A 25524-nucleotide genomic window follows, 5' to 3' on the forward strand; every position below is an offset into this window, starting at 1 on the left:
TTTCAAGGACTGGTTGAAGGGAAAAAGCACACAACTAAATGCCTGCTTCAAATACAAGGATTAAATATATACAACTACTGTTACATAGGGAAATTTAGAAAGTCCTCATTACTCAGGCTTGTAATTTTGTTACCATATTTTTTGTGAAAATAGCTTCAGTTAAAGGTCCAATCCTGAATTCTAGTGAATGAAAGCAAGAAAGTTTTATTGGAAGTATTTTTGTTTTTTAAATCCCTTATAGAACAGACTTTTTGAACAATTATAGGGAGACCTGGAGAATTTGATGACAATTATAAATGTGGCCAAAAGTATTGGTGCTTCTCCCTTTTTCCAATTTGCTGTGAAACAAGTTGAAGCTGATGCAAGTAAATGATATACACCTCTTTTTATTCCACAGTCCGTGGCTGTGCTTTTGATGAATGACTTAAAATATTCTTGTAGCAATAGCAATAGCACTTAGACTTATATATCGCTCCCTTACAGCTCTCTCTAAGCAGTTTTACAGTGTCAGCATATTGTCCCCAACAAACTGGATCCTCATTTTAATGATCTCGGAAGGGTGGAAAGCTGAGTCAACCTTGGGCCAGTGAGAATCAAACTGCCGAACTGTTGGCAGCTAGCAGTCAGCAGAAGTAGCCTGCAGTACTGCATTCTAACCACTGCACCACCACAGCTCTTGTAAATAATAAACTAGAATTAAAAATAATTTTCTTAAGATTTTAATAAAAAAATAATAGTTCCAAAACTACAGATGAAATCCACTGTTGCATGTGAGGGTACTTTCTGATCCTTTTGTCTGTGCCATCTTGCAGGCATTCCTAAATCTGTAGGAAATGCTAACCACGTGCAGGATAATTCTAAATAAACAGGTATAGAGGATGATTCTAAATAAAGTGAGAAAAACAAACTAATTGTAAAATAAAATGGCCATACCCAATTTCCTTAGGTAAAGTGGCACCTTGTTTCATTCCTACCTGCATAGCCAAGCAAAGGGTGTTGAGCATGATGAGGACAAACATGATATATTCAAAGACAGTAGAGTTCACCATATACCAGAATTTGTACTGGTAAGGATTTTTTGGAATGTATCGACGCAGCGGCCGGGCTTTCAAAGCATATTCTACACACTGACGCTGAAAATAGTAAAAATACCAACATCATAAACAGGAATCTTAGTCCAGAACTATCTGTCTGTGATTCAAGCTTTTATTTCAGAAACAAATCCATTAGAGTTCCATTGTAAAACAGTTCCATTGTATCAATGGTTACATCCCATAGGCAGAGCCGGAAGGAAAGATCTACTCCAAATATATAGTAGAACTAGATTGTGGTCACAATGTACCCTAATTGTTAAATTCAATGCTTAAAACTAGCTCTTGGATCTGTAGCTCAAAATTTGCTTCGTAATGGCAAGGAAGGAAACATCAGAATTCTGAAAATCATTACGTATTAAATTATAATATTAAAATAGATTATTAGATTTTAATATTAAAATAAAATAGCTTTATTACCTGATTTTTATCAAGTTCACAGTTTTTGTATTCTTGTTCTCCCTGTTCTTGGAATGTGACAATGACGAAGCCAACAAATATGTTCATCATGAAGAAAGCAATAATAATGATATAGATGATGAAAAAAATAGAGATTTCCACTCTGTAATTGTAGATCGGTCCTACATTCTCTCCATTTGAATCTATAGCTTTATAAAGAAGCCTGCATATTAAAGACAAATGAACAATGGATTCTATCATCATGAAAAAAAGCAATTTCTAATTCTGATTTAAATTTTCAAAGGTATCTTTTGAAAGGAAGGCCCTTTTCTGGTCAAGGGGCAAGAGGGCAAGAGGCCCCTCACTAAAGGTCCCCTTGTACGATTCAAAGCATATTATTTGCAAGGTAAACTGTCATCCTGGTGGTAGTATCAACAATGGAAATGTGAAGGACTAGTAAATATTGTAATAATATTTACAGTCTGTTTAAAATGTAGAAGATGTTCACATCCCCTGCTCCATTAGCTCTGTAACGTATTGTACTTTTAAAATGGTACATGTTCATTACATCATTATTTCTAAAAGTCCCAGTCATAGTCTTCCCCAAAAGAAAAGTCCAGTCAAAACAAAACAAAACAAAGCAAACTCTTTTGTAAATGATACACTTACGCAGGCCAGCCCTCAAAAGTAGAAACAGTAAAAAGAGCCATCATAGCAGTAAGGACATTATCAAAGTTGAAATCGCTGTTCTGCCATTGTCTCTCTCTCACCATTGGACTGTCCATATCTCCATCTTTATAAACAATAAATATTCCCCTATTGATATGAATTGAAAAAAAAAATCAAATAGTTACTATTGACAATTATTTTAAAATTTCTTTCTATGTTTCTTGAAGGGCACATACAGCAATCCTTTGCATGTTTTAGTAACCCTAATTAACAATGGGGAATCTTATAGCTCACTGAAATATTTCTACCTTTGTTGGTATTTCTATTGTATTTCTATGACTAGCACTGATGATGTTATCTAGTTTGGGTAATGAAATGTCTGCAAGAAAACAAGAAAGCTCAGAGAGCAGCGAGGACCCCCTCATTTCAACCCTGAGTTACAAACATTCTCCTTTCTTGGTATTGTATTTACAGTCCAGTTTTCTTCCAAAAACACACTTGGATATCTCTCCTGATTTTATCAACAAGTGTCTGGAGTAGACCATAGAATTACAGGGCTGGAAGGGAGTGATACAACTCTGGTGACAAGCTTTTCCATTGACTGTTCTTACTGTAAGAAAATTTCTCTTTATTTCTAGGTTGGATGTCTCTTTAATAAGCTTTCACCCAGTACTTCTTGTCCTGTTTGCTGATGCTTTGGAGAATGACGCAATCCCCCTTTTTTGTGATAGCCCCTGAAATATTGGAAGACTGTTATCATGTCCCTCCTAATCCTTCTCTTTGATAGGCTGAACTCTTTCAACTGTTCATCATATAATTTAGCCTCCAGACCGTTTACATCTTTGTTGCTCTTTTCTGCACATAGTCCAAGACCTTTTTGTATCATGGTGACCAGAAATGTATACAGTAGTACAAGTGTGGACTTACTAAAGAAGTATAAAGCAGTATTATCACTTCCTGTGATCTTGCTTCTATCCTCTACTGATGCAGCCCAGGACTGCATTGGCTGTTTTGGCGGTTGCAGCTCAAGTAGTGGTCCATTAGGACACCTAGATCTCACAGTTACTACTATTGAACCAGGAACCACCTATTATGTACCTATGCATTTGGTTTTTCTTGCCTGAATGCAGGATATTTCTCATCAATGAACTATATCTTGTTGGATAGGGCACAATGCACAAGTCTATCAAGATCTTTTTGAATCTAGAATCTATCTTCCAATAGTTAGATTCAGTCCAGCTTGTTATCTGCAAATCTGATGACTTCCCCTTCTATCCCCTCATCTAGATCATTTATGAAGATGTTGAAGAATACTGGGCTCAAGAAGAGAACCTTGGGATACTGCACTGTATGTACATGTAATTCCATTGGAGGCATTCAGTTACCTCTGGGGTCTACCAGGTACTTGAAGCTTTATATTCCATCCAAAGTCTGAACCTTAGAAACTATATTACTTCTCAGCAACATTTGGAGACCCAAAAGCTTCCCATTTTTTTGTTATTCTAAAAAATGCAGATAGGAAAGTATTCTTACTGGCAGTCCACAGGATTTTGCTTTGCTTCATCTGTACATCGATAGAATTTTCCCTGTGTATAAAAAAAGCATAGCAATAGAATCTAAAGTAACATTCCTATTTCAAAAATGTTGAAGTATCTCCACAGAACTTCACCAAGCCTGATGAGGAATGATTTACAAGACCAATTTTTATCTATTATTTGGTTTTACTAAGCTCTGGATTTTTTTATCCCTTGTTCTTACCTTAAAGAGCTGGACACCAATACATGCAAACATGAACTGGAGTAGAGTTGTAACGATCATTATATTACCGATAGTTCGAATGGCAACAAAGACACATTGAACAACATGCTGTAGAGAAAGAAAGAAAGAAAGAAAGAAAGAAAGAAAGAGAGAGAGAGAGAGAGAGAGAGAGAGAGAGAGAGAGAGAGAGAGAAAGAAAGAAAGAAAGAAAGAAAGAAAGAAAGAAAGAAAGAAAGAAAGAAAGAAAGAAAGAAAGAAAGAAAGAAAGAAAGAAAGAAAGAAAATCAGTTCAATTTTCATTTGGTATGTGATCACTATGGTTAATAAAGTAGTACTTCATTTTTAAGATATCAATAAAAGGTTTCATCTGATATTTTAAATTATATCTTACTATTTCTATACTCAGAATGGGGACACAATAGAAAAAAGACATCTTACATTCCACAAATTCATTCTCACTATTAAGCAATCATAAATAGCATATAACAAAGCTAATCATGAAATATTAAATATATCTAAAACAAACTCTATTGAACTTGAACTCAACAAGGCTTATTTATTCCCAAGGAATATGATTAGGACCTCAAACTTTCATTTCCAGAAGATAGGAAAGAAAGCTTCATTCCTAGGTAGTCTCAACATGTCTTTTAGATAAGCTAAGATCATGAATTAAAGATCAAGAAACAGGATGAGGTAATGGGTGTACAATCAAACCACTATTGGAATTCAGAAATGAGAGTTACAAAGCAATCTAGATGAAAGAGAAAATACAGGAATACACCCCAAAGCCTATTGGTTAAACATATTTGGAAAAAAGAACAAGGCATCATTAAAACCAATTGAGAAATATGAAGCTCAAAATGATACAGAGAGAACATGATCTAAAAGTCCTCAAAACATTCTTAAGGTAATCTCTGTTGAGGCAATTGACATATTAGACTATTATTATAGGTTTATTTATAAACAGAACATTCAAAGAAAATTCAGATGGAAACCTTAAGTCCTTTTGCTCTGTTAATAGCCCGTAATGGTCTTAAGACTCTTAAAACTCTCAGAATCTTCACAACTGATATAGCACTTGATCTAGATGAAAAGTACAACAAATAATACATTAGTTTGACATGACTTAATGCTACTCAATTAATATGATAAAGTTAAGTAATACTCATGCATATAGCAGTCCTTTAATTCTAAAATTATTTGTTTCCAGGAAAAAATACTGATAGGGTTCCCCCCCGCCCCCCGTTGTTTTACAGCTCTTTGATGCAAAAGAATCTCTTGGAATGGATAACACCTTAATAAACCATTCCTTAATGCTTAATTCCTAAATAAAATGAATAAAATAAGGCATAGGCAGCATACAGTTGGTCCCATCCAGTTTTTAATAGCTGCACAATTTGTTTTTTCTTCCAAACTTAAAAAAACACCAAAATTTTCCCCCATTTTTGCTATTTACTGTATTTAGGTAATATATATAGAAAATAATAAAAATATTTGCATTTTTATCTCTTAGTCTAGATGACTTACAATAATAATAAAAAAACACAACAATACAGGTAGTCCTTGACTTAACAACCACAATGGTGTACAAAATTTCTACTGTTAAGTGAGACAATTGTTAAATGAAATTTGCCCAATTTCATGACCTTTCTTGCCAAAGTTGTTAAGTGAATCACTGCAGCTGGTAATAATATGGTTTTTAACTGAATCTGGCTTCTCACTGACTTTGCTTGTCAGAAGGTCGCAAAAGGTGCTTGCATGACCCTGGGACACTGCATCCATGATAAACAATAACCAGCTGCCAAGCATCTGAATTTTGATCACATGGCCACAGCATTGCAAGTATGAAAAACAGCCATAAGTGTTTTGAATAATCACTAAACCAATTGTTGTAAGTTGAGGACTACCTGTATTAATCCCTTTTTGGTCTGTTCTTTTACAGTTGTAATCATCCCTTCTATTAGTCTCTCCTGTTTGTCTCTCTCAAAGGAGTTCTACAATAAAACTTTAATTAAAATGTTAATAATAAAATAAGTATAACCCCTAAATGACAACACTTTGTGAAATATAATACAGGCAATATATCCAGTATAATTGAATATATGTGATCCGCTATAGAAAACCTGGTTGAACCAGCCTAAGCATCACATGCTAACATGGGATGGTGATAGAAAATACACAGAAGCTTAGTTAATCCCATCCTTACTTTCAAAATACTACAAACATATTTGCATTAGAATTGAGAATTGGGTGCCCTTGTGGCATCCCAGCCAAAATCTGTCCTACTGATCAGTTCTACCCATAACAATACAAAGGAATGCTGTGATGTCTATGTTTTCTCTGTCTTATTAAAAAAATATTATTGGAAACTCTGGCTTAACCAAATCCATCCTGGGTGGTGGAAATTAGGATCTAGTATCAATAGGCCCATGAACTAATGACCATACCAAAGACAATATTATAATTTGAAATATCAAATGGGGAAATAGTAAAGAACATGAATTAATGAATGACATGAAAGAAGAATATGTGGTCTGCTTGTGACATTAAGAATAGGGAATCATGTAACAGGATTTAATGCAAGTGATGGATACATGCATGAAATTGAAGATATAGGTTTGATTATAGAAAGTAGGCTAAAATATTGGTCAGAAAAACTGGATTCATCTAGATTGTAATAATTTGTAAGTTATTGAAATAGAATTCTAGGTATTGCAAAATACCTATTACTTCTTCTTCTCAAAATACAAAGAAAGGGAAGCCATCAAGGTTGATATAGGATGCTAAGCCCACAAGATATGACCATTTCCATATGACGGAGAAATAGTACTGTTTATATTCAAGTCATAAATGAATACAGTAAAAAACAAAATGAGTAATACTTACTGAATGCCAAATGACACAAGGGAAACACCTACTACCAACAAATCTAGCAAGTTAAAATAATTCCGGCAGAAAGACCCTTTATGAAGGAAGGCTCCAAACACGGTCAGCTGAAAACATAACAGTTACAGTTTGAATCATTTTACAAGATTACTGCAGATGATGTATACTACTTTCTATATTATTCAGAAAAAAGGGCTCTCTCTGTTAAGATTAGAAATCTTGATCTAATACTACATCACAGCATTTTCACTCAAACTTTACTCAATTACTCAATAAAATTAAATACTAATGTCTTAAAAACAACCATAGGTTCGCTATCAACAGCTTTCATGCTTACATAATGCACCTGCTAAGCATTTTAGTGTTAGGTTTATATATCGAACGGGTTTCTTAGAATACGGTAACACAACTTGTATTTCACCCCAGAAAAAGCTATAGTTTTAAACTATATTATATTGTAACTATGATAATCTTAATAGAAGAGAAAACTGAAAATGTATCATGAATAATCATATCATAGCTATTTTTTTTCTTTTGGTCCTATCCATGTTTTTTGCAGAGATATTCCCCAAAGGCCAACTGTAGCCTCAAAGGCCAACTGCAAAAAGGAGATATTCCTCAAAGGCCAACTGCAAAAAGGTTATACACTTCTGTAGTAAAATATGGAAAAACACTGTTATACCTTGGAAGAATATAGTGATATATGTTCTTGCAAAGCATAATCATGCTTTGGAAGAACATAGTGATATACTCCTTTAGCTCTATGTAAATCTATTTCACAAAAAGTATTGAAAAATAGCATGTTCCTCCTCTGAAAATTTAAGTTTTTTTATGATCTTTCTTTTTTTAAAAAAAAAGAGAGAAAAGGAAGGAGGGAAATCCATCACAGAATGAGATGTTTTCCTTCTTCTGCCAGATTTTAAAAACAAAAGGGTTAAAATAAACTGCCAAATTGATGTGATGATAAAAAGGAACTTCTACATGCACCAAAGGTTTGAAAAGTATATTAAAACATTAGTAAAAAGTATCCTACCTGCATAAGTATATGGAAGGTAAACAAAAAGTAACAGACTTTATTGCTAAAGCTGTGTTTGAGTTAACAAGGATCAATGAACAATTTAAATACCTTTAAAAGGATTTCCACAGTAAAGATGGCTGTGAAAGCATAGTCAAAGTAACCAAGTATCTGCAAAGCATAACATGCCACAGTGAGACATTTAATTACAAGTGCTCATGTTAGAATTTACAATTTTGGATATATATTCCTATATACAACTTTCAAGTCTACTATATGCCTGGGATTTCCTTATGGTGTCTAAGTTAGTGTCCAACTTCCAAATGCTATTCAAAATCAAGCCTACTTAACTTGTTTTTAAAGATCAGTCACATTCACACACACACAACATGAAGAAAACTACTTTTACTTCCTAGGATCAAAATGTATGCAACTACCGTAGATATCTTCATGATTACTTGTAATAAAATTATATAATTTTACATGGATGGAATTATTTTCATTTTTTCAATGCTGAGGATGCTTTCCCTTCTTGGTATGCATATCTAGTATTGCTATGGTGACTTTTTTAAAGAAAGATCTTATCATTTGTGACCATGCTTAAAGTGAAAGTGGGTAATTGTAGTGATATTGTGACATTGCCAAATAATTATTAAATGATTTTAAGAAACTGGAGAAATAAGCAGTTACTACTTAAATCTCCCTTGAGTTGAATTCAAATCTGTTGAATACATAGATACATCCATTTTATTTTCCAGGCAGATATAGTTTGTCATGATATTTCGTAAGTTCCTAGCCTAGTACATACAGTCCAAGAACTAATGAGGTTGACTCTATTTTCAATATTCCATAATTGCTTATTCTACAAATATAGAAAAGATAAACTTTATCCATGTAAATTTCTTGCTTCTGCCTTTAGGTAGAAACAATCATTGAAACAATACAGTGTCAACTTGGAAATGAATTGGTCCTGTCGCAGCCATTTTCTCAGTTTCTCAGCTTGACACACTTTTTTGGGGGGGGGGGATCTTGGAATGTCAGACCAGACATCAACAACTTACTGTCTTGTGGGAACCAAGGTTGTCCCAACAGGTGCTGGCCAGAGACTGCAAGGGGTTACCAAGGAGATGCCAGAACACTTAATTGGACAATGTGACTTGTGACAAGGAGGGAGGGACCCATCTATTCTTTAATTATACTGAAAGCATGGGGATTAGCCAGGGCTGGTTTTGTTTGTCAACTGTGCAGAAGTGATGTACTCAATAAAGCTGTTAGCTTCTTTGAGAAGCTAAAAGTCTCAAGAGTTGCTGGATTGGTTGGATTCGTTATTCAGAATCTTGAGATACAGTCTCAGTAAATCAAAATGTAATTTGAAACACACACACACACACACACACACACACCAAGAAGGCACAGCTAATTCACAAATTATAGACGGGCTACATATTGGATTATATATGCCATCATACCATGGGAGACGGAAATAATATTAATTTAAATAATGTAAACCTACATTTCTAGAAATTTCAACTTCTTGAAAACAATAACCAGAGCTGGTCCTGCATAACTCACAGGATCAACTAAGTTCAGCTAGATGGTGCCATCTCCTGAGATGTTCATGGACTAGTCTACTTTGAAAGACACAATTATAAAGATCATACGTACAGATAGTTTGTAAAATCTAATTTTTCTTACATTATTTCGAAAAGAATGACTGCGAATAGGGTCTTCAGCTGCAAGGGAAGCACTGCTGAGCATGATGAAGACAAGAATGAGGTTGGTAAAAATATGGTGATTGATTAATCTATGACAACCCACTCGAATCCTGAAAAACAAGAAAAGAAAATGGAATATTATGTTACGACCAACAGGTTAATTACTCATAAATTATAAACAAAGGCAAAAAGTGCTCATCTGAATATCACTAAAATGGAAATCAGTTACTTTATTAACTGTGTTGATAATTCAGCAAAACTTAAAATGCATTAGAATACTGCATATATTCTATTGAAAAGCTATTATATGTTGGATAGTACAGTATTAAAACACAATTTGCAACATTCTCCATTTAAAGTATTCTTGTTAGACAACGTATCATTTGGCATGTTTAAAACACAAATGTTTCACAATACTGGTAGGAGTTTGATTTGAAAACAAAGGAGTTTGATTTGAAAACAAATTCCATGTTTAAAAAAATATTTAATTATATGTTCAATCTTGCGCTAGATAAATCAGCAGAAGCTTTAGTTGTCATATGTTCTTATCATTTATTTGGGGAAAAAATAGTTTCAAGGGATATGCTTTAAAAGATTATTTACGGGTTTGTACTGCTGAAAATAAAGAAGGAGCTGCCTTCAGGAATTGGTGTCATCTTCTCCTTCATATTAAGTTCAGATATTCTTCGGGGTCGGGGACCTGCAGGTACTTCAGGCTCTTCTTCTTCCTCCTCTTCTTCCTCTTCACCTACTTTATAGTGAAACTTTATTTATTACAAAGTAAATTAAAACATAATTCTGAGAAAATTCCATACTCAAAATAGCCAGCAAGATCTATAAATTAAATATAAATATTTATAAATATAATAAATATTTATAAATATAATAAATATAAATATTAAATGAAAGAACATTTATGAACTTCTCAACAGTATAATACCATTTACACTGTCATGCTGAAAAAATGTGAAAGCTCTATAGCTTCTCTATAGTTTCTGGCTAACAGCAGTGCTTTTAGGCTACCTGTTTCTTTCTTGTTCTGAGTTTAAAATTAGTTAATTCTTTATTATAGTAACTGAACAGGGTTCAACAGGTTAAGAAAGAAATTAAACAATTTCTATTTCAAGTAAGATGAAAAACAAACATAAAATTCCACCTATATCATCAAAGTCATGAAAACAATGTATAAACAATTTCAGAAAAAATTTCCACATTGGGGTAATTGAGTCATATTGGTCTGACAGGAGTAGCTGTACCTGAAATCAATCAGAACTGATTGGGAACTTCACCAGATATGGTGTTAGGAAACAGTGGTGAATGGAGAAACAGAAGTATAATAGATTCAGTGGGTCCTTTTCCACAAGGGCACAATCTTAGCTCATCAGGAACTTTTTTATTTGCTCTTAAAATAGCTGTTGGGAAGGCACTGAAACATGCTAATATCAGCACTCTTTGAAGTTTAGGGATGGTAATGTATTTAAACATCTTGTTGGGTCTGAATGACAATTTGCCATCTATTCATTGGTAAAACCATTAAGTTGTAAAAAGGTAATAAAATGCCTCCTAATCATTGGTAAATTTTCAGCAGATGCCATTGCCACTCTAGCCCTTATATTATATTTTTCTTCTTTAATTAAAATGTGCCAGAAGTATATTTTAGTTGTTTAGCCTTTTGTTTCTGAATCCAACAAGAGGAAAGGTCTTGCTGTGGGGAAGAAGAAATTATGAGGGTGTTTGTGGCTGTATATTTTTTCATCCAATTTAAAGGTATGCAGAAGACATTAGATTGATTATAAAGATTATGTAAACCAAGGATTATTAGTGTTAGAATATCTTTAGTCCCTTTTTCATTTCCCCAGCCCCCAAAAAGGCTTTTTGAAAAATCAAGGACTCTTCAGAATAGTATGGGACCATAATGGAGAAGGGAAATAATTGCACCGTTCGAATGGACACTGTTTGCATTTCATAGAGTGAAAATGCATAGCCTCAGGATAATATTTATATGTATGTGGGTGTAGATGTGTTTATACATACATTAGATTTACAATTCAAATTACACAATCTTACAATTCAGCACTGTTATATACTTTATGAAAATAGTTTTTTTAATCGTGTTAATGAATTTGGAGTTTTTTGCATCATGGCACATTTGACACAAATCTTTCTGCCAATGTACAGAAGTGAGCTGGTACCTGGGATATCACAAGGTGGATATGGATCTTTGTCTTCTTCTTCTTCTTCTCCATATTCATTGATTGTAACCTCAATAACAGAAAAGTAAACATTTCAAAAAGACGAAAGTAGCAGAGTAAACTGGTATAACTTGTTAATTTCAGCCCATTTCTTCATCTGTTTCTTTCATTTGGAAATGCCCAATGTTACAATTTTTTAAATCAAGAATTCTGGCTGAATAAGTAAATTAATGAAATTAATATTAAGCCAGAACATCTGGCAGAATCCATACTATGTCAAATAGATAATCTAATATCTCTTACCATTAACTCAAACAGCTGGGTTTTTTTTTTCCAAACCAAACCCTTTCACTTAATTATTGTTAAGAGAGATGGCATCTTGTGAATATCTGGCAGACTATTACTATAAAGCTCAGAGGACACCAAAGACTTTGATTACTATAAAGTCAGGATGTAAATGGGAATCAAATCTTCATCTAGATATGCATTAAGAAGAAATTAGGGGCAGCTATTACATATATCCATTCTACTCTCTAGACTTATTACAAGTATTAGCTGGGTATCTGTGTATTCCTGAGTTGAAGATTTCCCTATAAAGGGGAGCAGATCTTAAGTACCTTAGTATCCTTGGCCTTCTTTGGTTCACCCTCTGATTTGTCACCCTTTTTAGCATCCAAACTCTCTTTTCTACAAGGACCATAAAAACAAAACCATGGGGAAATTGATAAAAGATTCAGAGTCATTGTCAATTAATGATTGCAATAAAACTGGAAACATATTATTTACAGCAGAAGTAAAATAGAGACAGAATAAATTTTTTTCTATAACCTTATTTTATTTTGCATTATGTTAAATAATATTGCACAATTTAGGATAGTTTCACCATTATTATTTGCTAGGTGGGTATCCAACAAAACATTCAGAGATGTATTCATAACTTAAATATTATAATGTATAAAATAATGCTTGTTCCTATTTTACTATGTGTATACAGTTTATAATAACAATTATACCATTAATATGTTGCACCAAAAGATATAGAGAGTGAAGGCAAATGCAAAACTTATTGTCATGCACAGATTACCGTATTTATCGGCGTATAACACGCACTTTTTCCCCCTGAAAATAGGGGGCAAATGATGTATGCGTGTTATACGCCGACATCAAGAGCGGAATCCTCTTTAAGGGATCCCGTTCCCAATAGTGCCTAGCGGCGGCGCAGCGTCGTGACGTGATGTCAGTGCTGCGCCCGCCGCATATTTTTTTCCTGAAATTTCCCTCTTAAAGGGAATGCGTGTTATACGCCTGTGCGTGTTATACGCCGATAAATACGGTACATTTTCTTCTTTATTTATTTTATTTATATCCCATCTTTATTATTTTTATAAACAACTCAAGATGGCAAACGTATCTAATATTAATCATCATCTTTTAATGATCCCTTGATCCCTTGTGGGGTGGAGTCTAGGCAACTGAATGGAGCTGAGTGATTACTGGCCAGATGCCTTTCCTGTTGCCAATGTGGAGTTATATTCAACAGATATATTCTCATCATGGTCAGAGAGAGAAATATCTGCCTCTACCTAGGATTGAACAGCCTCCTGATTATGAAGCAAGAGCTCCACCTCTAGGCCATCGCACCACTCAAACCAGGGGTAGGATTCAACCAGTGTTACTACCGGTTCAGTGACATTTTGCGCATGTGTATAAAACAACCTTCAGCTGTGCTATCCAGACAGCTGAAAAGCGCTGCGCGCAGGTGCGCAGCTTTTGAAAAGCCTCTTTTTCCCTGCTTTCTCTGTGCCACTCAAAGCAGCTGAGGTTGAAAAAGCAGGAAATAAAGGACAGGTAAGTGCCCGGGTGGGCAGGTGGGTCAAACAGCAGCAAACACAGAACCAGTTCGGTGTCTACTGCTCTTCAGAGCTACCGGCTCTATAGATCCGGGCAGAACTGGTAGCATCTCATCCCTGACTCAAACATATCTAATACTAATAAAGGAGAATATTTGTAGCTCAGGATTGAAATTACACGGGGTGGGTGGGTTCCCTTGATGTTCCCTGAGCTTGATTGTTTTATGTATTAGGTATTATCATCAGTGCTAGCACCTCTAGCACTGATTATGTTACTTAGTTTGGGTAATGAAATGCCTGAAAGAAAGCAACCAAGCTCAAAAAGCACCAAGGACCTCTTATATCTAATATTTCCTCTTCCTCCTATTTTCCCCAGAACAACCCTGTGAGATGAGTTGGGCTGAGAAAGAGTGGCTGGCCCAAGGTCACCAAACACTGTTCATAGTTAAGGCAGGACTAGACCTCCCACTTTCTAGCCTGGTGCCTTAACTAGACCAAACTGGCTCTTAATACTCTTGATGGGAAAGCATAATGATCCAGGTGATGATCCACCTCTTTCAAACTACATAACAGACTACACCCACCCTGATTCTAAATTGCTGAGCAGCTTCCCCTTTTTGTCCTTAAAATCCTATTCTTCTTCCAGATGGATGGATAAATGGATGCATGGACAGATGAGGCAATCTCTGAACACAAAATTGCAGCAACATTATTTGTAGTTTGTGCCTCATTTTTAAAGCCATTCACACCTTGAAGATTTGCACATATGGATGAATTTTGGTAGAGATTATTTGATAGAAAGAATGGAGCAAGACATTTTCTATGCCTATATGTTTTGCAAATAACATAATAATAATAATAATAAATTCCTTGCATCTACAGGGTACTTTGCCCCAGTTTTCTACCGTACTTATACTATCCAAATCTTCTCTTTCAAAAGAATGAAAAGAGAAAATGAAAACTACAAAAATGTGCATAACTTGTGTGATTTTCTCTGTACCTGGCACTCTTTTTTCTCTCCTTTTCTTCTGCTTCTTCTTTCTGAGCTGTGTTCAGACTTTCAGCATCTGCCAGGTTATCAACCGCAATAGCCAAGAATACATTTAACAGGATATCTAATTGAAATCATTTTAAGGATACTAAATAGTCAATGCAAGTTCTCCCATTGACTTGAAAGTTCCTTGCACAAACCAGAATAAAAGGACATTTCTGTTTTATTTTTATTTATTCCCCTTAGTCAAGTTTTTGGTGACCAATTGTTCATTATTAATTTTCCCATGTTGTTCTTCTGCTGTATTTGTGTTTTGGTCTGTGACCGCAAATAAAGTATCATTATTATTTTTATTTATTATGATAGAAGAGACGTACAAATATAAAACTCTACAAAATTCAGAAAACAGTTGTTGATTTTGATCCCAATTTGTTGTTCTGATACATTCTTTTTTTTCCCCAGTAGCTTTTCTTCCCTGACATAGAAACATCCCATCAAATTCACAAAATACCACTTACGGTGCCTTTTGTTCTTAAGCCTTTTTTCATCTTCTATTTTGAATGATGTCATCAACAACATCCAAATATCAGTTTCTTGCATTTCTTGAACTCTTAATCTATTTACTATACCTTCATACATTTATTCTGAAATTTTTACATTTGTTTTACATTTTTTTCCTATTCGTCTGAATTTACTTATCCTCTGAATGGGCTGAACTGTAGTGTAGCTTTCCAATTTTGAGCCCTGAATAAGCAGAGCAGGGACACTCATGGAGATTAGTACTCAGTGGGATCTAAAAGGATCTTCCTGAGAGCACAGGATTAAACTCAGACTTTACTCCCACAGGTGAGTCCTGGGCAGGGTAAGCTTGGGAACATAAGCTTTGTATGGGGAGGAAATAGGAGCAGTAGAGATAGGCATGTGCTTTGAAGTCCACTAGCAGTTTCAGTAGTATTTCATCTTAATTCATATTACTGCTGTTAAAATTGTTTTAAGTTGTATATTTATTCATTGCTTGAACAAAAGATAGTAATTTACTGCAGAGATTTATCTATCTGATTGCTTGCCAACATATGGCTCAGTGGACTAATTACAATAATACTAGAACATGGCTTTACCTAGACAAGAATATAAAATACATGGTTTTAGCTGCACTGGCAGAAGAATAAAGAACATCCACTGTATTAACTGAATGATTTACTAGAAACAATCAACAATTTATTCCTCTATTGTTGCAAACCCAGTAGAGGTGGAACTAATGAACTGGCCACTTCTTCTCAGTTACGTACTAATGAATTGAGTACCATTACTGTGTGTAAAGCAACGCTGTGAGTAACATCCTATACTTTAGGAACAAAAGGGAAAAAGAGGTGATTTTTCATTCATTTCTGATAATCTCAAAATCCAAAGTATATCTGATGATCTCAGCTGGTGGTGTGTGATTTTTCCTCCATTAAGAAAAATGTGGGTATAAGGGTTCCTTTCCTTTCTGTCCACTGGCCCATGAGGGAGAGTTTTAAGTTTCTCTCCCTCTCCCTACCTAGCTCTCTCTCTCTCTCTAACACAATGTCCTACCTGTCAATGAATACTTCACCTTCAACCATAATAATACAAGAGCACACAATAGATACAAACTCAAGGTAAACCGCACCAAACTTGATTGCAGGAAATACGACTTCAGCAACAGAGTGGTCAATGTCTGCAATACTCCACCTGACTCTGTGGTTTCTTCCCCAAACCTCAAAAACTTTAACCTTTGACTGTCTACTATTGACCTCACCCCTTTCCTAAGAGGTCTGTAGAAGGCGTGCATAAGCGCACCAACATGCCTACCTGTCCTAGTGTTTCTTTTTATTTTTCTTATATGTATCTATTTCATGTATTCATAACTATGTTTATACTTATACCTGTTATCTTGTAATTGCTTGACTAAACAAACAAACAAATAAATAAATAATAAATAAATAAATAAAAACAAGGGTCTTCAAACTTGACAGCTTTAAGACTTGTGGACTTCAGCTCCCAGAATTCCTCCTCCAGTCATGTTAGCTCAGGAATTCTGGAAGTTGAAGTCCACCAGTCTTAAAACTTGCCAAGTTTGAAGACCCTTCCTGTAACATATTTCACTTAATTAGGCCTAAGTTATGGCCATTATATAGCCAAAACAGAAATATTCATTTGCTTTTTTCATGTTGAAGAATTAATTTTTTTAATAAAATGTGAAAAGCATGCTTGGGAGCTATGGCTTTAGCTTATTTCTTCTTCTTGGATCTACAATTCATAAGAAGGGAAATACAATACTGTATTTGTAAGAGAAAAACTGTTGTTGATCCATTTGGAATATAGCACACTGGGACTTTTTAAAAAATTCCCATGCTCCTTCTTCTAAACCTTTAAGAACTTTAACCAGTGCTTAATTAAAAATGACTGATAAGAAGACAAGAATGTCTTCTTCACATGTTAATTTGAGAAGGAAGGATGAGAAGACATCTGGAATTAGAACATGGAAGACAGACTGGCAGACCGACAAGCACATTCATGCCCTTTCAATGTCCCTTCCATGACTTGGGAGGATGGCTGCAGTTTTTAAAGTGAAAGGATACAGTTACCACAGATGAAGAGGATGATGAAATAAATACAGACTACCATTCCTGATGAAGATGGGCCTCCATATGCCATAATGCCATCATACATAACAGCATTCCAGTCTTCACCTGTTAGAATCTAAAAAATGAATTCTTTATTACTGAATTAGTACATATCATTAAAAAAAACTTTAATAGCTCCTTTCACACCAGAGGAAGACAAATCAGTAAAACCCTTATATAATTTCATTTTAATTATTTTATAAGATTGATGACACTAGTTATTTCTGAATGCATTATTTCATTCTTCTGCAAAATAAGGCATACTTTTGTTTGATTACCATTAAATACTCTGGAATACTCCAAGAAAAATGACTTTGTTAATGGAGGTAAATATTTCAAATGGTTTATCTCAGATTAACATTGACAGCAGTAGGTGAACATCCAACTGAGTTTATGGGGAAGAATAAATGTTAAACTGTAGTTACAGACTGTAACTCCAAGAGTTCTAAATATTCTTAAATATATATATTTTCTATTTATTGCTATACATTACAACTGTGAGAATTTCAATTTTCCACCATTAGTCTTTAATTTTGACTTCTTTGTGGACTTTTAAGTGATCATCTCAAAAACCACAAAGAAATATTACAAAATTATTACATCCAGTTATATCCAGACTGGGATTTGGTCCTATTTTTGTTATAGATTGATTAGAGTTTTCTTTTTTAAACTAAACCTTGCAAAACATACCATGTGTGATGTTGGAAGGAAACATTAATTTCAAGTCATTGTTTTCAGAAGGTTGACAAAATGCTCTAGCAATATCTGAAATATTTAAAATTATTATTATTTATAAATTCAGATATCCTATGGGAGACATCAACCTAGCATTTCTGACATTTATTTAATTCAGTCTTTTCCAAGTCTTCTGTCATTCAGGCATATAATTCCTAATCTACATTTTGAAATAGCAAAGTAGATAATTATAGAAATTGATCCAAAATAAATCCAACCTAAAATAGAAAACCAACGTAACAAATCTTAAACCTTTAAAACTCCCTGCATAAATTATCTCAGCAGTTTTTACAGCAAGCCTGGAAATTGGGTTTATTTTGCTAATAATTGTTCCATAATACTAAAGTTATTAAACCAGGATATTTCACAGGACCTGGCCACAGCCAGAACCCCAAGAAACATTCCCAGATCCCTTTTCCTTGTTTTTTTTAAAAAGTTATTTGTGAGATTTTGAAATCCTGAAATATTTTGTCATTGTCTTTGTGAAAGATCACCCAAGATCACTCAAAGCCAACCTAGGTTAAGATTAGTGTGTGATGGATTAAGTGAATGAGGACCAGAAAAACCTAAGTGCAACTATATTCTCTACTATGAAACTTACAAGATCCTTTTGGGTCAGTCACAGTCTCAGTGTACCCTTCCCATAGAGTTACTATGGTAAAAAATGATGAAGGGAATGCTGTGTGCATTGCATGGAAGAAAGCAGACATTTAAAGGGGGGTGGGGGGCTTTGAATAGCTCTGGCTGGTATGCCGATTATGATATAACCTTGAACAGGATGCTTTGGCAACATTTACACTGGTTAGATTAATGTAATGTGCTCTACGTGGATCTGCTTTTGGAGATGACCTGGAATCTGCAAACTAATATAAATGCTGAAGCAAGATGGCTGAGGAGCTATCCTGCAGTCCTGTATAGAATAGTATCTATTTTGACATTAATGCATTGGTTACCCTTAGGCTTCTGTGACCAATTCAAACGTTTGTCATTACTGTTAAGACTTTTCATAGTGCAGCACTGAGTTGCAAAAGTCAAGTTGAATCTTGAATTGTGGCTGATTTTAACTACAGTGTGGTTTCTTTAAGTAAGTTATCTAATTAAATTACAGTTTGGAGTTATCTTGCTCCAGTGACTAACAGACTAACAAGACTAACCATTATATATCTGGCTAAATATAATGAAGTTTTTAATCCTTTCATTGTGAAGAGCTGAAATATGAGAGTCTCCGTTATCATTATGTCCCAAACCAATTGCCCTTGGCAAGAAAGCTAATTTTTAAATTGGATTAAAATAATGGCACATTAAATTTGATTATGTGCTATCAAATTGTTTTCAATTCATATCAACCATCTAGGTAGATTTTCCATTCCTAACTTGTTCTTTCATACACCCATCAACACTATAACTGAGTCCCTTAAATAAAACTGTGAATGTGCCGATTAAACTGAGCATATTAGGAACCTTTATACAATATTTCTATTGTAATAAGTAGCCTACTAAAAGAGCTCACGATCCTGAATTCTAAAGCATTGGTCCTTCAAGATTGGTTAGTAAAATTAACACTATATTGTTTTCAAATGTTCCGTTTAGATTCAGTATGATAATTTTTACTTGTTTTCTCCAATAATTCATAGCATTTTTTTCCTGTTATGGTTTGTTTTGTCTGTGGAAGCTAAAGTAATAAGCATGGGTGTTTCCACTGATTTTATCTATGTGGTGACAATCCTTTGAAATACATTAGGCTAAGAATTACTGGCCTGAAGTTATCTAATGAACTTTGGGATCAAATAAGGTCTGAAACTCCTTAAACCTGGTCCAGTTCCTTATCTATAATACTAAATAGGTTGTCAATGAAGATACTAATGTACATATGTGAATTTAGGGGAGAAAACAAGAAGTGAGGGAACTTATCCTTGTGGAACATTGAAGACAAAAATGGACAGGCCTAGATTTTACTCAAAGTAAACAAATTAAGCAACCTTTTTCATATGAAAAAAAGAAAAGAATGTTTAAGCTCAAGCTCTGGATCATAAATAAGAGTAACTTACCAAGGTACAGATTTAAAATGTGCACAATATAAACAATTGTAAAAAGCAATTAACCATAACAGAAGAATTTTGCAATTAATAACTGTTTTGTTAGCTGTATTTGGATGAACGAAGACAACTTAATATTAATGATGTTAACATAAAAGCTATGCTGCATAGAGAGATTGAATACGTGATATGAACAAATGGTACAAAATGAAGCAAAAATTACCAAAGATTGACTTTTAATGAGCAAAATGCTATTTAACATAAACCGAAGGAACTATTGTTGTGATATGTGACTTTTATTTTTAGGAGACAGGATTACTTAAACAGTGTTGTTGTTCACAGATTTTAAAAAAATGTTTTATAGTGGGTGAATAAAGTTACCTGGAATACAGTTAAAAGGGCTTGTGGGAAATTATCGAAGGTGCTCCGTTTTGTTTGAGTTTCATCAAAATTAAATTTGCCTCCAAACAGCTGCATTCCAAGCAATGAGAAGATTATGATGAAGAGGAAAAGCAGAAGCAACAGTGAAGCAATGGACTTCATTGAGTTTAACAAGGATGCTACCAAGTTGCTCAGGGATGTCCAGTGCCTACAAATTAAAATGTGTGTGTTAACAGAAAAAAAAACCGTAAAAGAACAGTGCATGATGAAATATTACAAAAGAGCAGCGGGTCATACAAGGGTCAGTAAAACTCAGCACTAAGAAAAGTAAGAATAAGTTTCTCTTACCTGGTGACTTTAAAAATACGGAGGAGACGGACACAGCGGAACACTGAAATTCCAAGAGGCGACATAATTTGCAGCTCTACCAGGATGGTTTCAACAATGCCGCCACAGACCACAAAGCAGTCAAAACGATTAAATAGGGACACAAAGTAAGACTGCAGCCCAAGACTGTACATTTTTACTAACATTTCGCAGGTGAATAAAGCCAGAAGGACTTTGTTTGCAATATCTGGGGGTGGAAATATGCAAGAAATTAAATCAATTGATGAGTTTCAGGTTCAGTTTTATGTCTTATATCTAATACAAGCAATGAATGCTTTTCTATTTCACCCTCTTTGGACAAAGATTCCAAATTAAGATGAATATCCAATACATTAAATAATAATGGAGGCATTCGGGCCATTATATGGTATAGTTACATTTTCTTCCTACAATGCATTGAATATTAACTTTCAATATGGACATGATTTTAGCAACCAAAGATTAGATATCAATATGTACAATTCCTAAAATTACAGTCTACTTGGGCAACAACGATCTAAACAGAGCCAAAGGACAGAACTGATCAGGATGGTTCATAAAGAAGAGCTCTACAAATTAATTGGAACTGCTCCTTGTAAACCAGAATCCGGCCTATGATTATAAGAAAGTATTTACCCTGGTTCAGATTCTGACTCAGTACTAGACCAAAGAAATCTTTTTGACACTCATAACAAATGTCAACCATCAAACTACTTGACTAGACTAGACTAGACCACTAGACCAGTAGTCACCAATCTACAGCTTTTGGCCCAAATCTGCCACACTGCCTGCTTTTGTACAAATAAAGAATGGGAAGAGTAGATTGCCCATTCTCTGCCAGACCAAGCCTCAGCAGAGCTCCTAGTCAAAAGGTATTGTGGCAGAAGCATTCTGGATGGCAGTAGCAGGAGATCAGTAGTCTCCTTGCTGGCACACCAACACCGTCCAAGGCCATTGCACTCTTTGGCCTGAAGTCTGCCTCCATGGCTATAGAGGCAGAGATGGATCACATTTTTTCCCTTTATGGAAGAAAAGTTTGCCTACTCATGTATTAGACTATGATTAAATTGGTATTAATCTACAGTAAAATCTCACAAGAATTTGGCTAAGTTCAGCTATGGATGTGGACAACCACTTGTCCACTTCCATAGCTGGGAAGTGATGCTGTTGAAAATGATACTGTTGAAAAAAAACACCTCAAAATTGATATGGTCTAATTTCTTAGGATTTTAAGGAGAAAACAAGCTTAATACAAATTATTAACAAAAAAGGAGGTTGTCCCACTATCTCTAACTTTTGGCTCCTCAGTACAAAATGGTGGAAATCTCTTTACTATATTAGTACTAATACATATTATTGTTATTGTTGATTGCACAGTCAGCCATATGTTTAGACTGGATTTGGCACTTTTATCCAATTATCTTGGTTGATTATATACTCAATTAGATGTTTACACGGTTTGGCATTTTTATTGACCTATCAAGTCCTTCCCATGGACATGAGTTAAGCAGATGGTGTTGTTTGTTGGTGTTAAAGGTACTGTCACAGGATTATGCTGTTTCAAGTAAAGCTGCCTTGTTGTTAAATCTTGGATGTTAAGTGACACACACTTGCTTGTTTGAATTCTAAAGTCCCAGAGGGATTTAGCTTCTTTATTTTCTATTACTTTGCTTATTTTGTGATCCCACCAGTTCTTTCTTGCAGACGATCCAATAAAATATTGTTGCTATCTTTCATGCTGTTGTTTGTAATATATCTGTGTGATCTCTTTGCATTCGCTAACTAGGTGGGCCACTGTTTCTTCGGCTTCTTTGCAGAGGCAGCATTTGCTATCTTCTCGATTCTGGCTTTGTATGCATTTGTTCTTAAGCTTAGACTTAATCAGCCAGATTAGCTCATCTCTTTCTTCTACTTTGGTGCTCTTAGCAATTGCCAGGTCTTGTTATCTGCTTTTCCTGATAGTTTTTATATGTCCTATGCCATGTATTACTTTGTCTTGCCATGTCTTGTTTCTACTCTTTATTTGGTCTTCCTTATAGGCCAATTTGGTCTCTCTAGTATTCAGTAAGTCTTCATGATGTACTAGTTTCAGTGCATCTTCTTCATTATCTTTCAGATAGTCTTCCAAAGCCTTTTTTTCTTTTATTATTAGATTTATATCATATCTTTTTACAACTCATTATTAAGTATAGAGTGCTGTCATCCCCCATTTTCCCACAACATCCGTTAAGGCTGACAGAGTTTCTGGCCCAAGATTACCCAAATAGTTTTCATGTCTCAGGGAAGACTAGAACTTACAGTCTCCCAGTTCCCATTCGAGCATCTTACCCACTACACCACATTGGCTCATGTCATCTCACTGGTATTTATCGTAATATCGAACAATATGGACTAAATGCAAGATATAGAAAGAGAAGAGTGAAAATGTTTTTCATTGATTATAATAAGAAACAAGAAAAATAGTTTCATTTTACCTTGTATTTCTGTTAGCCAGTCAGGCTGATTATAATGCTCAGATGAGATAGTTAATGTGTTTAGGAAGACCAGGACAATGACCAACCAATAAAAAGAAACAGATTTTACAGCAGCTCTGCATCGTCTTCGACTGAAACGGTTCCATCGACGCCAGCGTCGGCTAAAATGACAGCATTATAGTGCAGAAACATTAAAATATAGAATAAAATTAGACGATGAATTCCAAATTTTAAACCTAGTCCCATTATTTTAATGCTATTATGACACCTACTTTCATTCCCAGTAGATGACGGAAAAGGTAGGTTTGTAAACTGAGAAAGATCTATGAGTTCTTAATACAAGTCAGCAGTCAGCACCGTGATTTGGTTGGATTTTTGTCCCCATAAGCAGTACATCCTGGTAAAGCATACTGGCTGGACCAAAGAATCCTCTAAGTATTAAAGCAGCAACAGTAGCAGCAATTGAAAGGGTTACCTGAAGGCTGAAAAGACTGATCTTGGCTGTCTGTGTACTAAGGTAGATGCCAACCACTTCACTTGATTGGTGATCCCAGAGAAAGTACTGTCCATACATGAACATTGACATGCAAACCAGTGACAAACTTTGAGGGAACTGTACAAGTCTTCTTGTGAACATGACTGCTGTAATGCCTTGATGGCAAGGCTTTGCTTCTGGCAACAGGTTTTATGTACCCCCTTTGAATGCTAGGCAGGGGAACAAACACTAAAGTCTCTGAGCTTATATTTGCTTAAAGTCAGAACTATGTTGCAAACTGCCTCTAAAAATGAATGGACAGTTAATGCAGATTATAACATTGCAGTTTAATATCTGGCAGTTTCATACACATGCACAACCTGTGCATGTATACCCAATCTGACAGTTTCATTCAGGAAATTTCTAAATGGTTTTCAGAGATAATTTACATAAAGCCTATTGAAATAATCCATGAGCAACTGTTGACCAATCAGCATAGGGCAGTTTTGCACTCCTTTATTGTGCCAGCTCCATAAAATGTTTGGAGAAGAGGAACATTTTTTAAAATATACATCTTTCCCACATCCTCAACTAGAAATCCTATCATCTATTATGTTTAGGATCCTGCATATGCCACAGTAGGGATGAATTCCACTATCACCCAGAGATATTTTGGGGGCAGAAGATACACTATATCTGAGTGTGTCTATTGATATTTTTTCTCATAAAAATTATGTAAGCGAGAATGAATTTTAAAGTCGTTTGATTACATTTATGAACATTTATTCATGCGTGGTTGAACTAAGGAAAACTTACCCAATTGACACTGTCAAATATTCTAAACAGGTTTTACCTGCTTCTCTGACACGATCATTCTCTATAGTTTTTCAATGTATTTTATGCATTTGTTTTTTAATTAGCTACATATATATTGATTCAATTACAAGACAGCCAGTACAGACAGTGTGAGACCTGAGTAGCAGCAACAATATTGACTTTCAAGCTTCATATAAATTTCTTTTATTTATAGCATTTTATTTCATTTTTCTTTTTTAAAAATATCAAACTGATTTGTGATAATTATAGCAAATGTAGTTTGACATAGAATAAACACAGGAGAATCAATAATACAACCTTGAATTTAAAAATAATCATTCAGGCAGCTGATGAAATCAAGGGAAATCCTATGTTTTGAAATTTCTGGCAGACGTCCTCCCAGGAGACACCTACCTCACCCCTATTCTACCCAGTATTTATTACCCAAATACTGGGTAGAATAAAGGTAACCCTATCCCACGCCTATCCCACACCTACCTTATTGAGGTAACCCTATAGAGGAGTGGTCGCCAGCCACTGGGCCAGGGACCACTGGTGGCCTGTGAGAAAATTTTGGTGGTCCGCAGAGAAATGTCACTCCCAAAGCACCCCCAAAGCAATTAATCCAGGCTGCGCGGGAACACAAGGCTGCTCCGCCCACACGGCTCGCGGGAACACAAGGCTTGCATCGCTTGCATTGGATTTCCTACACCCATTCATATTCCAAATTAAAAAACTAACGATTCAAGATAGCTAAACATAAGAGACTGTTGACCTAGTTCAGCTGTAGTTTACTAAGCTGTCAGATTTACTTAAAAGGGGATTAAGTTGTTCATATGAATCAGGACACCAGAATATCAGTGACAGAAACATTTGTGAATGGCTCTCGTTCATAAGAGCAGAATGAGAACCCAGAAGCAGAAGAGATGAATTGGAACTGCAGGAATAGAATGTCAGCAAACTTAGATAAAAAAAGAAAGAAGCTCTGACAAATGTAAAGGCAAGTAGGCCTGGCCTTAAGAAGTAA

At 35.0% G+C, this 25524-nt stretch overlaps 1 protein-coding gene across 8 annotated transcripts in view; it reads right to left on the minus strand.

Moving 5' to 3' along the window:
• Positions 1-25524, minus strand: part of CACNA1D (calcium voltage-gated channel subunit alpha1 D) — a 236503-nt gene that overhangs the window by 71748 nt on the left and 139231 nt on the right. For all 8 annotated transcript variants that reach the window (XM_087923877.1, XM_087923876.1, XM_087923874.1 and 5 more), the window contains exons 12-28: positions 23207-23367; positions 20715-20940; positions 20367-20574; positions 17170-17290; positions 14576-14690; positions 12343-12412; positions 11726-11795; positions 10137-10284; positions 9514-9643; positions 7930-7989; positions 6804-6910; positions 4913-5000; positions 3918-4025; positions 3693-3745; positions 2160-2306; positions 1512-1713; positions 975-1133 (exon numbers count right to left, since the gene is read on the minus strand). In XM_087923877.1, the coding sequence (XP_087780003.1) occupies positions 975-1133; positions 1512-1713; positions 2160-2306; positions 3693-3745; positions 3918-4025; positions 4913-5000; positions 6804-6910; positions 7930-7989; positions 9514-9643; positions 10137-10284; positions 11726-11795; positions 12343-12412; positions 14576-14690; positions 17170-17290; positions 20367-20574; positions 20715-20940; positions 23207-23367 (2173 nt within the window). The remainder of the gene's footprint in view (positions 1-974; positions 1134-1511; positions 1714-2159; positions 2307-3692; positions 3746-3917; positions 4026-4912; positions 5001-6803; positions 6911-7929; positions 7990-9513; positions 9644-10136; positions 10285-11725; positions 11796-12342; positions 12413-14575; positions 14691-17169; positions 17291-20366; positions 20575-20714; positions 20941-23206; positions 23368-25524) is intronic.

The sequence above is a fragment of the Pseudonaja textilis genome, chromosome 2, assembly GCF_049901715.1.
Source record: "Pseudonaja textilis isolate UNSWEBS1 chromosome 2, rPseTex1.2, whole genome shotgun sequence".
In the NCBI taxonomy this organism is placed as follows: Eukaryota; Metazoa; Chordata; class Lepidosauria; order Squamata; family Elapidae; genus Pseudonaja; species Pseudonaja textilis.